The sequence below is a fragment of the Paroedura picta genome, chromosome 10 (assembly GCF_049243985.1).
Source record: "Paroedura picta isolate Pp20150507F chromosome 10, Ppicta_v3.0, whole genome shotgun sequence".
Classification (NCBI taxonomy): Eukaryota; Metazoa; Chordata; class Lepidosauria; order Squamata; family Gekkonidae; genus Paroedura; species Paroedura picta.
Window position 1 is genome coordinate 67699971 of NC_135378.1, and position 14486 is coordinate 67714456.

Here is a 14486-nt window from a genome sequence, read left to right on the forward strand (position 1 = left end):
AAAAGTTCACTTTTTATTTATTAGGCATACACATATATTCACTTTGATTTCTGACTTTGTGCTTGTGCCTTCAACACCTTGACAACGATCTTCTGTTCCTCAATAAGGAATGCCCGTTTGATTCTACAGGGGGGGAAATCCACAAAGCATTCATTAACATTTCAGCACTGTCCAAGACTGTTAACTATTCTTTTCCACTTTTGTAATTCAGTATTTAAAGTTTCTTCTGCAATACTTATAGCAAGTGAAAGAAAATTCAGAACTTCTCATCCTTTAGTGCCTCTATAATTTTCAGTGCTTTTTGTTTTTCCTTAAATTCAAACAATGTAAGGCAAGCACAAGCTACATTGTCTTTACTGGAATAGTTCTTGTCGCAGTTTAAAGACAATGTAGCTTGTGCTTGCCTTACATTGTTTGAATTTAAGGAAAAACAAAATAGACTATACTTGGCTTACATTGTTTTATATCCAAGAGGCAACTAGAAAAATTGTTACAAATACTAGTCGAATAAAAATCATTTTTACAAAAAACCTTTGATTTTTTTTATGTAACAGTTAAACCATCAAAAAAACTGCTTGAAGCTATTGGGACATAAAACTAACAAAAGGAGCTTTTAACACGTGTTTACTATAATGTGTCAAAGTAAACAAATTAAATCAGATCATATTTTAATTAGGACATCTGATCTTTTTCCCTGAATGTTGTCCAGAAAACACATAGCACTGCACACACCACTGCCTGTTAAAATTACTCTCTTCAACTATATATCAGAATGCTGAAGACGTAAGCTCAAATCCATTGCAATCTAGATAGTTCTGTCAATTTCAATAGAAAGCAGTTCAAACCACACTAGCCTCCAATGAGGCAGGCGAATGCATCTGTCACCACAAGATTTTAAATTAAGAAAGCTGCTTCACTCCATTTTTAAACTGGCTTAGCAGCAGCATAGCAAAAACCTAAATCCTTTCCACTGCTAGCTTTTCTACATGCTGTAGTCTGCAGTGGAGACCTCTGACAGGAACTGATGCTGTTATTTTAAAGACAAACTTATGCCCCCCGCAGGGCACTTGCTCTGCGGATATGGATTTGCTGAAGGTCCCGGGGCCCTGGGAGGCACGTCTGGCCTCGGCTAGGGCCTTATTGGTCCTGGCCCCACCTGGTGGAATGAGCTCCCTAAGCTGCAGGCTATCGGAGCTCTCCGAGTTCCGTAGGTCTTGCAAAACGGAGCTCATCCGCCAGGCTTTTGGTTGAGGGCGGGTCGAAAGCCTCAGGGTATGTGATCAGGTCTCCCCCCCCCTGGTGTTAGACCACATCGGGAGCTGTCTGTCAACTTAGTTGCCAACCTAATTTCATATCATCTGCACCGAGACTGATGCCTGGAGCATGAGGAGGGACTTTTTTGGGAAACCGCCATCCTGTGTGCTGTTAGGGTTCGGTTTTAAATTGTTATTATTGTCTATATTTTTATGGGGAGTATATTTTTTCTTCTGGGAGCGGTGGTATAGAAATCTAAACATCTAAGCATAAATAAATAAACTACAACATCTAAGATATGCTTCTGCTATCAAAGGCAGCATTTGGAAGCTCCTAGACAGAATCATCAGCATCAATCAATACAACCAGGCTTACATGCATTTGAATGGCACAAACTGAACTTCAGTGTCATACAGCCCCATGTTCACCACATAAAGTAGTTCCGTTACTTACAGAAATTACAAATGGACCTCAATCTAAAAATTATAATCTACGAGCTTCAGCAGAATAATTGTGCAAGATGCAAGTTACCTGTCACGAACACATTTAGCACACATGGAACCACCATAGGCTCTGCTAACATGCTTCTTTGTTTTGGACAGTCTCATAAGAACTTTAGGACGAACAGCACGAACCTGTAATACATGGGAACAACAACAATCCTTAATCCACTGGATCTGTTAGTAAACTAGGGTTACTCAAATACAGCAAAGTTTTTGGCTTAGCACCAGGAGCTCCATATCTTTAGCAAAATCTCAGTTTTAAATCTCAGCCTAAGAATATATATTTTATTTAATCTGAGAGGAACTGTTACTTTTAAACCATACAATTGAAGTGCATTTTAAAAATTAGTTTCAATACAGCAACACAGCAATGCTAACATTTAATTAAGATCCCACTCATTTAATTAAGATCGCCACATCATTGCTTTGCAAGTTGCTCTTTTGCATTAACAATGTCTCAGGAAGATGAACATGGATTTTCTATTTAAGGTTTTAATTGTAAACCAAGTTTGAAAGCAGAACACATTTCTGTTCTAGTCCTTGCTACATAGTAGGGAAAACAAAACAGCATGAGGCAGTCCCTGTATATCAGCAGCATTTTGCTTCTGTATCCATTCCCAATGAGGCTACTGGTTTTTGTTGCTTTGCTCATGTCAAACAGAAAGCAATAATTAATTTTCTTTTTCTGAGTATGGGAAGATGCTGCTTGAAAGAGATGGAGAAAGACACTATATCCAGGTAATCATGGTTAGGAGATAGTAATTATTGCATACTCCAGGATAATGTACTGTCCTGTTGCTGATTTTCTTGAAAAACATTAACTACTATTGCCCTTACACAGATTGCCCTTAATGTTACTGATGTTCCCATGTAAACTCATGAACAGCAAACACCCCTAATACCATCCATCACAAAAATGCACTGTAAGATAGCTGCGACTGCACATTAAACATCACCATGTGTCAGTGATGGAATAGTCAGTACACTGATTTTTCATAAAGACAGGTAGTTTACCTAGGATGTGCACAGCATATTAAAAACTGGTCCCAGCATGGTTAAAAGGCAAGCCAGTTAACCCTAATGCATGAACATAACATACTTACACCACGAAGTCTTCCTGGGCACACCCCACATGCAGACTTTGGTGCTTTGCCAACCTTCTTGGTATAAAGGTAAACAATCCTGTTACCTGGTGTTCGAGATCTACAAGAATAAGTCAAGCATTAATTGACTTTGTCACAATTATAACAAATGGGATTCAGGAAAACTCAAATTCTCACTTACAGTCTAGTCTTGTTAGAGGCTGTGTTGTAGGACAGCCTACGGCGGTATGTCAAGCGCTGGACCATGTTTCAGTCCTAAAAGAAAACAAAAGGAATGTTTAGATTACGGAATTATAGGCACATATAAAAACTGCATTTATTACCGTAACAATTTCTATATTTTTAATCTTCTAGAATCATAGAATAATAGAGTTGGAAGGGATCTCCTGGGTCATCTAGTCCAACCCCCTGCACTATGCAGGACACTCACAACCCTATTGCTCATCCAGTGTCACCTGCCACCCCCTTAAGCCTTCACAGAATCAGCCTCTCCATCAGATGGCTATGCAGCCTCTGTTTAAAAATTTCCAAAGATGGAGAACCCACCACCTGTTCCACTGAGAAACCGCTCGAACTGTCAGGAATTTCTTCTGGACGTTTAGATGGAATTTCTTTTGAATTAATTTCATCTCATTGGTTCTGGTCCACCCCTCCGGGGCCAGAGAGAACTACTCTGCTCCATCCTCTATATGGCAGCCTTTTAAATACTTGATGGTTATCAGATCCCCTTCTCAGTCGTCTCCTCTCCAGGCTAAACAGACCAGTCTCCCCCAACCTTTCCTCATACACCTTGATCTCCAAACCCCTCACCATTTTTGTTACCCTCCTCTGGACATGCTCCAGTTTGTCTACATCCTTTTAAAGAACTAAAAGCAGTACCATCTTTCCCCTGACCTTTACCTACGTGGCAACCCTGAGTTAAACTAAGCAAAGAGTTAGTGTTACTGGCCCATGAAATGAGTTGATCTCAAGCTTCCCAGTCTGCAGCTGGTAAAGTGCACTGGCTCACTTTACTTGCTTTAGCAAACTCTGAAACATCAGTAACAAAAGCTAGCCTGTCCCACAAAACACACAAAACTTCATTTCTACTGAGACTATATGGCTTACAACCCCCACACTACTTACATAAACCTAGCATTAGCTTTGCTATTCTCTCCAGAAGTCATCCCAGGAGACAAGCACTTACGTTAAATGTATCAGGACACACGATTTAACATCTCTGAGAAACAAAACAGCTGGCTAGTGCACTGCTTCCCACTAAAGCAGTTCATAGCACACGTTTTCTTAGGGGCAAATCCCTTTTCATTCACTTCAATATACTTCCTAGCAAAGGTGCTTAGGACTAGCAACAAAATGAGCAGCAAAAGACAAAACAAACAGCCACACTGCAACTCAGGAATTGCTGGCCTTTACTCCATTCTGAAAAACGAACAGGGACATAAAGCACAGAGAAGGCTATTTCCTGTTGTTTGAATGGAAGATTCTTCTGTCTTCAACTCCCGTCTCTTCAAGTACCAGCGCTGGTGAAGCATCAGAAAGCAAAACATGTTCAAGGGGAGCTGCACGCGCCTCCTGGGCAAGCGAGCCGCCCTGCTCTCGAGGCCTTCTCCAGGCGGACAGGCCTCCCGCAGGAGGCGCCGGTGACACTCGGCATCTTCTCGGTCTTCAGCGACAGACAACCCACCGCCACCCTCTGGGAGGCCGACCCATCGCCCAACTCACCCGCAAGCTCTCCCGGTCCCTCCACACGGCGGATGGAAACGGATTCAAACCCACTCCACCCAGGAGAGAGAGGAAGAAGCCCTTACCTAGAGTGAGCGCCGGCACCGGAAGAGAAAGGAGGAGACGGCGCACAGGTCAAAGTTTAGACTCCGCGTCTCAGACCCGGAAGTAAAACTTCGTCTCTCGCCTTCTGTTCCCCAGATAGGAAAGAGATACTGCAACGGGCGCCGCCATCTTGTACGGCAAATATTAGGACGCGGCTTTTCAGGACTGGATTTGGAGGGAAAGTGGTACGAGGCTTGCCTTTTGCAACGTTACATTAACCTACAGTAGATGCAAGCAGGAAAAAAAAAGTGTTAGAGGTGCTATAAGAATGTTGTTATTGGGCTACAGCAAATGCGGAACTGATGCAGAGAAGCCAATTTGGGAAGGGCGGGCTAGAAAAAGTTTAATTACTGACCTCACTTTATTCTGCTCAGCTTTACCGGTCATATTATCTATTGTCTGCCTGTCTGTGGTGAGGGATGGGGGGTACGGTTGCAATCTCCAGGCTGGGGGACTCCGGGAGACTCCTCTTTCATCTTCCACTGCTGCATTGCGGACACCTTTCTGTGCATTTTTCCCCAAGGCATTTTAGCACGTGTATGATATTTTCCATTAAACGTGCATAAGAGGTAGCAAGCCAAAGACAGTATGAACTCCCTCTCCCCCACCCCCGAAACAATCCTCTCCTGCCCAACACAGAAGCTATTTCAAATTAACTTCCCAATCATAAACTAGTAAGTCGAATTGCCAGTTTGTTGGTCATTGCCTTCCTCTACGCTGGGCTTCCTTTACGACCCTGTTTAGTTTCTGAGATCTGACGACATAGGGCTGTACTGTATCTATTACCACTAGAAAGTGTTAAAGGCAATTGATTGCTTAAAAGGGCAACTTTAGGGACTGTCTTCCAAGCAACTGCGCAAAATGTCTTGGCAGACCATTTTTCCCCGCTAACATTCTGAAAAATCACAAGACATTTGACATTGCATTGCAACAAATAAGATTGTTGGAAAAACTGGTCAGATTTTCTTTATTATTAAATTGTTCTCTAAACAAGATTCATTTTTTGTCATTTAAACATTTGGATGGACATTTAATAGGTTTGTCATCTTCCCCACCATTCCTGACATCATCCAAGTAAGAAGCGGATGAAAACAGCTTCATTTTAATTGTTATTTTATAATGTACTGCCCATAATATACAGGTTGTAAACCACCCTAAGCTCACTTGCAGGGAGGGGCAGTCTAAAATAGCAATCCCCAACCTGTGGGCCGTGGCCCACATGTGGTCTGTCGACTAATTGGAAGTGGGCTGCGAAGGATGCCTTATCTCCCCCCCCCGCCCCCGCCCTTTACAACACACTTCAGGTGTCATTGTCTTCCATCACTCCCAGATGGGACTATCTCGTTGCAGAGAAACAAGCTCAGGGTTCCCATTGATTTGTCATTGTCATGAGTTAAAATTTCCATAAAAATAAAATGTTCCCTATGTTTATTGTTGTGGCATGTCTGTATCTTATTTTGAAGGGATGTTTAAACATTACCATAGCGATCAGAGAGAGTTAGGGCAGTGGTTGAGAGTAGAGGAGTAAATTACCCCCCCACACACACACACACTGGGCCTCAGTAAAATTGTCAAGCGTTGAATGGTCCCCGGTGATAAAAAGGTTGGGGTCTAAAAAACCAACAAATAAAAAAAAACAAATTTGAAGAGACCAGGGAAAACTTATCTTCTGTTAAATTTCTTAGTAAAATTACTGAAAATAAAAATCACTGTTATAATATTACCATCTGGTTTGTACTCTCTTACTCTCCGGCATTAATAAGAACTCCAGAGGGATTCATTTCATTATTTAAACAAAATGATTTATTTTAAATAAATAAATAAAGCAATTCCTGCTTTGAGGACTTATATGGAAGGCTAATAAATGGTAAAGAATCCCGATGAAGCCGACAGGAAGTAAATGTAGAAACGGCTAGAGCAGCCCTTAGAGAGGCAAAGAGCAAGCGTTCCCCACAGGGAATAGAACAGCTGCAAGCTAGTAGATCCAAAAGAAGCAAAGTAATTACATGCAGAGCAGCAAGATTTTCACTTCTGGAGTATTCCTATCACAACTGAGCATGAAGGCCCTGACAGGCTTTGTTGGGAACGGCAACAAAGAGAAATAAAGCCTGTGTTTGAACTCAGGTTAAACTGGTAAATCAGAACTTTGGCCCATCAAGATGACTGTTGCCTGCTCAGAATGGCAGCATCTATCCAAGGTCTTGGGACATTGATCTGACCTATGCACTTTACCACCACTCTACTGCCACTTTAAAGAGATTTTCAAATTTTATGATGCAGGATGGCAGGCTGGGGCACTCTCGTTCACATGTGTACACACGCACACCCGCTTAAAGTGCTGAAACAGCTGTTGGGGAGGGCCTTTTTGTCTATTCACTTTAAAAGACACATGTGGGGAGAGGGATGAGCACGTCATCTGCCTTCCCTGCTGCGTGCCCAATCTAGAAAGGGGCCTCATAGCATTTTAAGATCTGCCATCACAGCTATTTTGACTGTGAGGTCAGAGATCTTACAGATAATCATCTGGGGCCTTCTGCATCCCAAGCAGAGGCTGTGCAACTGAGCCATCATTCCTCCCCATACAACGATCTATTCTGCACCAGCCACATCACACCAGGCTGGTGCTGGGTGTTTTGGCCAAGGCAGGTTGCCCCACCTACTTCCAAAAGGGGAGCATTTGTCCTCCCTGGATTTGTGCCTCCAGACAAAGCAGCCAGGGCAGCCTGACTCTTCCCTTCTCCACGGCCCAGACCCAAAATAGGCCCTGTCAGCCTCCAGGGCAAACAAGGGTCTGAGTTGGGCCAGGCACCAACTAGGCAATGGCATCATCTGGAATTGGAAATTTGCTCCATTACCTGATGAACAATAAAGTGGGGCAAATTCCCAGTGGGGAAGAGATCAAAGTCAGGTTGTGTAGTTTCCCTGTTGCTGCAGCAGTACTGTGGCAATGGGGCTTCCACATGAAAGTTTTTTCCTATCCAGGCCCACTGGCATCAGCTATTCCAGCTCCCCCAGCCAAGATTATAATTTTTAAGGCAGTTAAATATATTGTATTGTTTAAACAGCCTTTGTATCAGGTTCTCTGTATTCCCAGCTTTCATTTTCAAGAAGTAAGTTTCTAGCTCCTTTTTGTTGCCTTTCCCTGTTGTTGGATGGGGCTAGGAAAATCCAAACTTTCCCATGTATGTGGCAGCCATCCCATAACCTTTCCCAGACTTCAGAGAAAATCACATTTTGGTAAATGGCAGAAAAGCAAAGGAAACCTCAAGGGAGACATGGATTCCCTAATGACGCTATGGAGAAGCAAGGGGCAACCCACTTCCCAACAGCAGTGAACTCAGGACAGATAACCCATTTGGAAATGGCCACTTTGACATCCCAGAATGACCTACTCTTGAAATATTCCCATTTCTCTGATACATTCCTGCAGTGCAGTTGCTGTCTGGTTGCAAGGAAAGCGAGTGGGATCCAAGGATTCCCAAACCATTAAAAAAACATGAAAGTCTAGTTTGACCCCAACTCCTATATTTGAAGTGCCCTGCCCTGCTTTAGACAGCCCAGTCTTAACATCTCAGAAGCAAAGCAGGATTGACCTTGGGAGGATGGGGGACCACCAAGGAATAGAAGGTTCACCATGAATAGCCAGGCAGTGGCCTTGAAAACCCTGCTGGAGTTGCCATAAATCAGCTGTGACTGGACAGCAGCAAAATTGTTCCCTGGACACTATATCACTACTCTTCAAAATGAGCTGTGTTTCTAGACATCATGAGGAACTGATGCCATAATTCGCTTTCCCTGCATTTGTCTCTTCCATAGTGTGGTTTCCAAAGCTTTGATGGATTCATTTATAAATTTGTAACTTACAGTTTTATTGTGAAATTGCCTCCCTTGTCTGACGTCTATCATTATTGTTTGGGTAAATTATTGGCTGTGGTTCAGATGCAAATTTGAGACAGAGTTATCTGCCTTACAAAATAATGAGAAAAAAATATGTATGAACTAGATATTCAAGCCCATTTTAAAATGAACACATTTCAGACCACAAGTGAGTTGCAGAGCAATTAGAGTATTTAATTTGAACTTTCTGATCCAGAACCCTAAGGGGAGGAAAGAAACCAATTAAATTAAATTAAATTAAATAATAATGCCCTAAATAGAAAAAGAAATGTAACAGGATCCAATTGTTAAAGAACAACACTTAAATTGCTGATAAAGGAGTTTGGAAATATTTTTAAAAGGCAACACTTTGGTACTGTATTAACATCTTACACAATAGAACTGATAGTAGTTGGACATGACAGATTTGGGCCACATGTTCAGCAGGCCGAAATCTTGAAATGAAAAGGAGGGAGATAAATCCTAGTAATACAAAATAGGGAAAGGGATATAAACCAATGTACTTTAAAAGTGCATCCAAAACACAATGCATGTAATGTATATTACAGAGGTAATGAGACTATCATGAATGACTTCTTAAGAAATGTTTGCCATGCTCAAGTGCCTCACGGTCATTTCAGATGGGCACCCTGGAGCCTCTTTGTGGCCCTCAATCAGGCTTACCATGAAAGGTAAATTCCAGAAGAGGCATCTGTTTCCTTATTGCCAGCCTCAATTTTTTTGTGATGAGATTACATGACCAGGACCATGTGTGTGATTTTGGATTGTCCTTCAGATGCAGGATCATGGGTTGGATCCAGACAAAACTGTCCATTAGTGAAACAGAATTATCTTGCCCTTTGCCCTTCCACAGCAGCCAACTGATCTCCCTGCTGCTCCTGGTAGGGATGTTAGCTTCCTAGTGGGGGCGAGGGATTTCCTGCCCACAGCTCCTATTTCCAACTACCACTCTGGCGGACAGCAGAAGAAAAGAAAACTGAAATTGCCATCAGTGCAACAGCATTGCATCATTTTTGATGAAAACACAGATATGTCAATTTGTTCCAGAAATAACCAGAAACTATGTTAACATTCTGGATTTCCAGGTTTTCCTGGGAAGTGACATAACACTGTTGCACTGACAGCACCCCCTCCATATCTCCCACTAGCTGGCAGCCCCAGCTCCTGGTGGGCACCCTGAAGAATGACATGGGGAGGGAGGTCTGCTTTGAGAAAGGAAAATTGGTGGAAATTCCAAATTAGTCTGGATCCAACAATGCGTCAGGCTGGCACCATTTCTTTCCCATGAGAGGCAATTGCCAACCTTCAGGTAGAGACTAAAAATCACCTGCCTTTACAATTGATCTCCAGAAGACAGAGATCAGTTCCCCTGGGGGGGAAACATTTTTTGAAGGGTGGATTGCGTAGCACTGTACCCTGCTGAGATCTCTCTAAACCCTGCTGTTCGTGGGCTCCACCCCCCATATCTCCACATATTTCCCAACCCAGAGCTGGCAGCTCTAGTGGAGATGCATCTTAACAACTTCTTTCTACTGAGTGTCTAAGGAGAGATCTCATGGCATTCTTCCAAGCTACTAGTTATTATGAGATTTTGGCAAAGATTAAAATGAAGAAAGCCAATAATCAATAGAAGAAGAGGAGGAGGAGGAGTTGGTTCTTATATGCGACTTATCTCTACCTGAAGGAGTCTCAAAGCAGCTTACATCCGCCTTCCCTTTCCTCTCCCCACAAAAGACACCCTGTAAGGTAGGTGAGGCTGAAAGAGCCCTGATATTACTGCTTGGTCAGAACAGCTTTATCAGTATTGGGGCAAGCCCAGGGTCACTCAGCTGCCTGCATGTGGAGGAAGAGCGGGGAATCAAACCCAGACCAGATTAGAAGTCAGCACTCCTAAGCACTACACCAAGCTGGCTGTAATATGATACCACATTGTAGATTCTTATAATTCTCTAGTTTGATTTCAGCAGCCATTTCAATCACATTATTGGAGACAAGGGCTAGGGGGCCATGGTTCCGTATGTCTTAAAACATTCTCATTATAAATATAAATACACTACCAATAAAGCCCATTCTGCAGAAAAATACAATGGGCTCTAGAAAAGTAGTAGTAGTAGAAGAGTTGGTTCTTATATGCCACTTTTCTCTACCCGAAGGAGTCTCAAAGCGGCTTACCATCACCTTCCCTTTCCTCTCCCCACAACAGACACCCTGTGAGGTAGATGAGGCTGATATTAACTGCTTGGTCAGAACAGTTCTATCAGTGCTGTGGCGAGCCCAAGGTCACCCAACTGGCTGCATGTGGGGGAGGAGTGGAAAATCAAACCCGGCATGCCAGATTAGAAGTTGGTGCTCCTAACCACTGCACCAAGTTGGCTGGAAGATGTGGGGTTGAATGGGAAGGTGGGGACAGTGGGGACCTGTGCAGACACTTGTATGAGGTTGTATGAGGTTGGGGGTAGGAGGGCCAATGTCCTTTCCAAAGCAGCTGTTTTCTCTAGAAGAACTGATGACTTCCTTCCCTCCTCCTTCTTTCTTTCTCTCTTTTTTTCCTCTGTCTCTTTCATCCTGTCTTTCTCTCTTTCATCTTCCGGAAGATTTCCATGCTCTTATCAGGAAGTTGACAACCTAGCTGGCTGCACATAGAGGAGTCAGGAATCAAACCCAGCTCTTGAGATTAGAGTCTGCTACTCTTTAACCACTGCAGCACACTGAATCTCAAGATCGAGCGGGGGGATGGCAGAACCCAGGAAGATCACAGTGCAGGTGTATGTGCTAGCGCCCGTTGTATTCCTGGGTGCAACGGGCTTTGTCTCTAGTCATTACTATAATGTCTGTTTATTGTCTGAGAAATACAGAGTTTCTCTTTGAACCTGGAACAAACCAACAAACCTCAATGGTGGCTTCCACTCTTTCATGAGAGTGTGTGGTTTCATTGCTGGTTTCATTGCTGGTTCACTTGCAAATTTACTAGCCTCTAGAATAAGCCAGCCATGGAGACAGTTGAGCAAATATGTGCTGGACTTTGAATATTCTGAACTTGCAGGGCTATAGCTACTACTTTTCTTATTACTCTTTTACAGGTGTTACATCCAGATTTTTGTTCCTTGTTAACAATATGTTTGCTGCAGTTGGCTTCTGTTTCTGTGATTTAATGTAGCTTCTCCCAACACGAACTTGTGACTATTGATGAAATTTGAAAGGCTCCAGAGTTCATTTCCACTTCAATGCAGCTTGTTTGACAAACAAAATTATTTTGTAGCAAGGAGGAAAACAGTTTAGCAGAATGCAGCCTTCAGATGCAAGGTACATGATAGTGCATTTGGGCTGAAACTTCTTCTCCTGTCAAAAAAAAAAATGTCATAACCCTGTAAGAAAGAGAATTAAAACCCTGTTATTTTAATTTACATCTACCCACAAGATAAGTAAAGTTATCATTGAAATTCTAATTAAATAGGATGATTGACTAAGGTAGGACATCAAAGAGGGGAAGTGAATATGATAAGTCGAAGTCTTATTAATTAGTCCGCGTGGAAGAAATTCCAGGGACGTCAAGCTGCGGCGGCTGCAAACGGGAGGGGGGGGACAGACAAGAAAATGTGTGTTTCTTTGAAGTTAGGAATGGAGATAGTGATGGAGGTAATTGTGTCTGACTGGATCCAGTAATGAAGAGCCGTAAATCAGACCTCAGAATCGGAGGAGTGAGTCTCGTAACAAACGTGGCTCCCCCTTCCCTGCTGTGAAGAAACAGAATGCTGAACCGGCTAATTGACCCAGTCTAGCTCCCAGTTGCTCTCTTGTTATTATTTATTAATTTTTAATTTCTGAATTATTTACATCTTGGGAAATTATTTCTGACAGCCTGTTAGGAGCGCCTAAGTTAATGGAGGATGAAAGGGCCACAACCAGAATTAGCAGGGATGCCGTTGCAGGCTACTGGATTTAATGATTTTGGAAAGGAAAATTGATTCCGCACAGTGTGTCACTTCATACTACTTTAGGATACACCAGCTATTTTATTAGTTGAGGAATAACCAACTCTGAAAAAAAATATATATATATATTTGAAGTGTTAATGAATCGCAATGCTCAGCTGTTTATTTTCGCCCACGTATATTCTGGAGACGGCAATGAGTTTGCTTGAAGTTGCTGATTAAAACCATCGCAGGTGCAGACCCTGCTTGTACACCTGCTTGTATCTTCTTCCATGCAAGCTTTAAAAAATAATCACACTGTCCTAAGATGATTTGTAATCTTTCTCTGGTTCAAATGAATTCCACCTCTCTGCATGACAATGCCCAATTATACACACTTTTCACGGTTTCCCCCCACAGGAGTCCATGCTGGATGGATTCCAACTCCTATCTCAAGGGCAAGAATCCAGGTTGAAACACAACTGCGCTATAGTGCACAGCTGTGTTTCAAGTTCCTGAGTTGTTAGCTCAAGATATTCTCTCTGTGTGAAAAAGAGGATGGGGGAAGAGAGCATCGGTGAGAGAAAGATGGCAGGAAAATACAGGTGAGCTAGAAGATGTGAGGTAGCTTCAAGATAGTCTGTTTGGAATGGCGTCTGAATTGACCTATCTGTCTTTTTTAGAATCCATCCATCCATCCATAAATGATCAGTATGATCTATAAACTGGTTGGGTATCAACTTCATGGATTTAGTATGGACAAATAAAAAGGAGCTGAGATGGAAAACACAAATATATAGGACATATCTATCAAATGAACACAGATTTATGTCAACTAAATGGGCATAATTTCCTTCAAAGAATTTAGGAAATTATGACTTATTTTGAAGAATTGTAAATCCTTATTTGTTCTAGATTACCAGTAGACTTGGATTACCAGTAGATTTAGATTAAATAGGAATCTAAACAGTCCAGTTTTACTCTAAGGATTAAATGTACAGTAAACACAATAGGATTATTGAGCAATATTGAGCAATATTTAGTCCTTGCTTTGGTTTACAGTCTTAATTGTGTTACTACTTGTCTTAGCTTCAGCAAGTGCTTAACTACACTCTGAGCAGTATGAACAGAGTACAGTGTAGGACTGGAGGAAAGCTGGTAGACCCTTACCACTGTCTCTAGACTCAGGGAACTGGGTAATGTTGCAGAATACTCAGACTCCTTTTCTGGAGTCTAAGTCTTATGCAACATTATCAAGTTCCCTGAGTCTAGGAGACAGTGGCAAGGGTCCACCAGCTTTTCTGCTGATGAAAATGTATGGACTGGTCCCCCTTGACCATTCAAAAAGATTATGCAGGGGATCAATGGATTTAGATGGACAAAATCTATGAGGTACAGAAACGATGGTAGAGAGGAATTAGCAAGACAGACTGAAAAGACTGCATCTACACAAATCAAATGGGGACTATTTTTCATAAACAGAGGGGAAAATGCTACAGTATTTTACTCAAAGACTAGTTTTTTCTTCTTAATATGCCATCCAAAGGAGGAGGAAGAGGAGGATTCATGTTAAACTTGCATGGAAAATATAATTTCCTATCTAATAATAATAGATAATAGAAGTCTCTGTGTATAAAAATTGTAGGGGGGATTATCTTACATTCAGGGTGGTCTTCGTTTCAAGTAAATATGGCGTACACAAAATATTACACTTTTCCTCTCCGTATAGAAGTAATTGTGGCAGCACATAAAGATTCTGCTCAAAGGGGTTTAAAAGTCATTTAAGCACATCCCTTGAGCTGATTTCTCTGAGCAGTTCATGAGTGCGGAGAACATTCCTTTTACTGACAAGAACATGCAAGGCTAGTCTGGGTTTAGCTATTACTTTGTGGATTATACCAGTGGCAATTAAGGAAGCAAGGAGGATCAGCTAATAGGAGTTATGTGAGATGGTTGACCTGCGCAGCCTATACTTCAGGGATTGCTGTGCT

The 14486-nt window shown here is 42.1% G+C and overlaps 1 protein-coding gene across 3 annotated transcripts in view; it reads right to left on the reverse strand.

Moving 5' to 3' along the window:
* Nucleotides 1–14486, reverse strand: part of RPL34 (ribosomal protein L34) — a 305621-nt gene continuing 291135 nt past the window's right edge. The window contains exons 1-5 of one of the 3 annotated variants that reach the window (XM_077300649.1): nt 4669–4775; nt 3042–3115; nt 2861–2960; nt 1786–1889; nt 1–123 (exon numbers count right to left, since the gene is read on the reverse strand). In XM_077300649.1, the coding sequence (XP_077156764.1) occupies nt 39–123; nt 1786–1889; nt 2861–2960; nt 3042–3106 (354 nt within the window). In that variant the 5' untranslated portion in view covers nt 3107–3115; nt 4669–4775 and the 3' untranslated portion in view covers nt 1–38. Of the gene's footprint in view, nt 124–1785; nt 1890–2860; nt 2961–3041; nt 3118–4582; nt 4776–14486 lie in introns of those variants that run through there. The other 2 variants (XM_077300651.1, XM_077300652.1) reach the window with 2 other exon arrangements.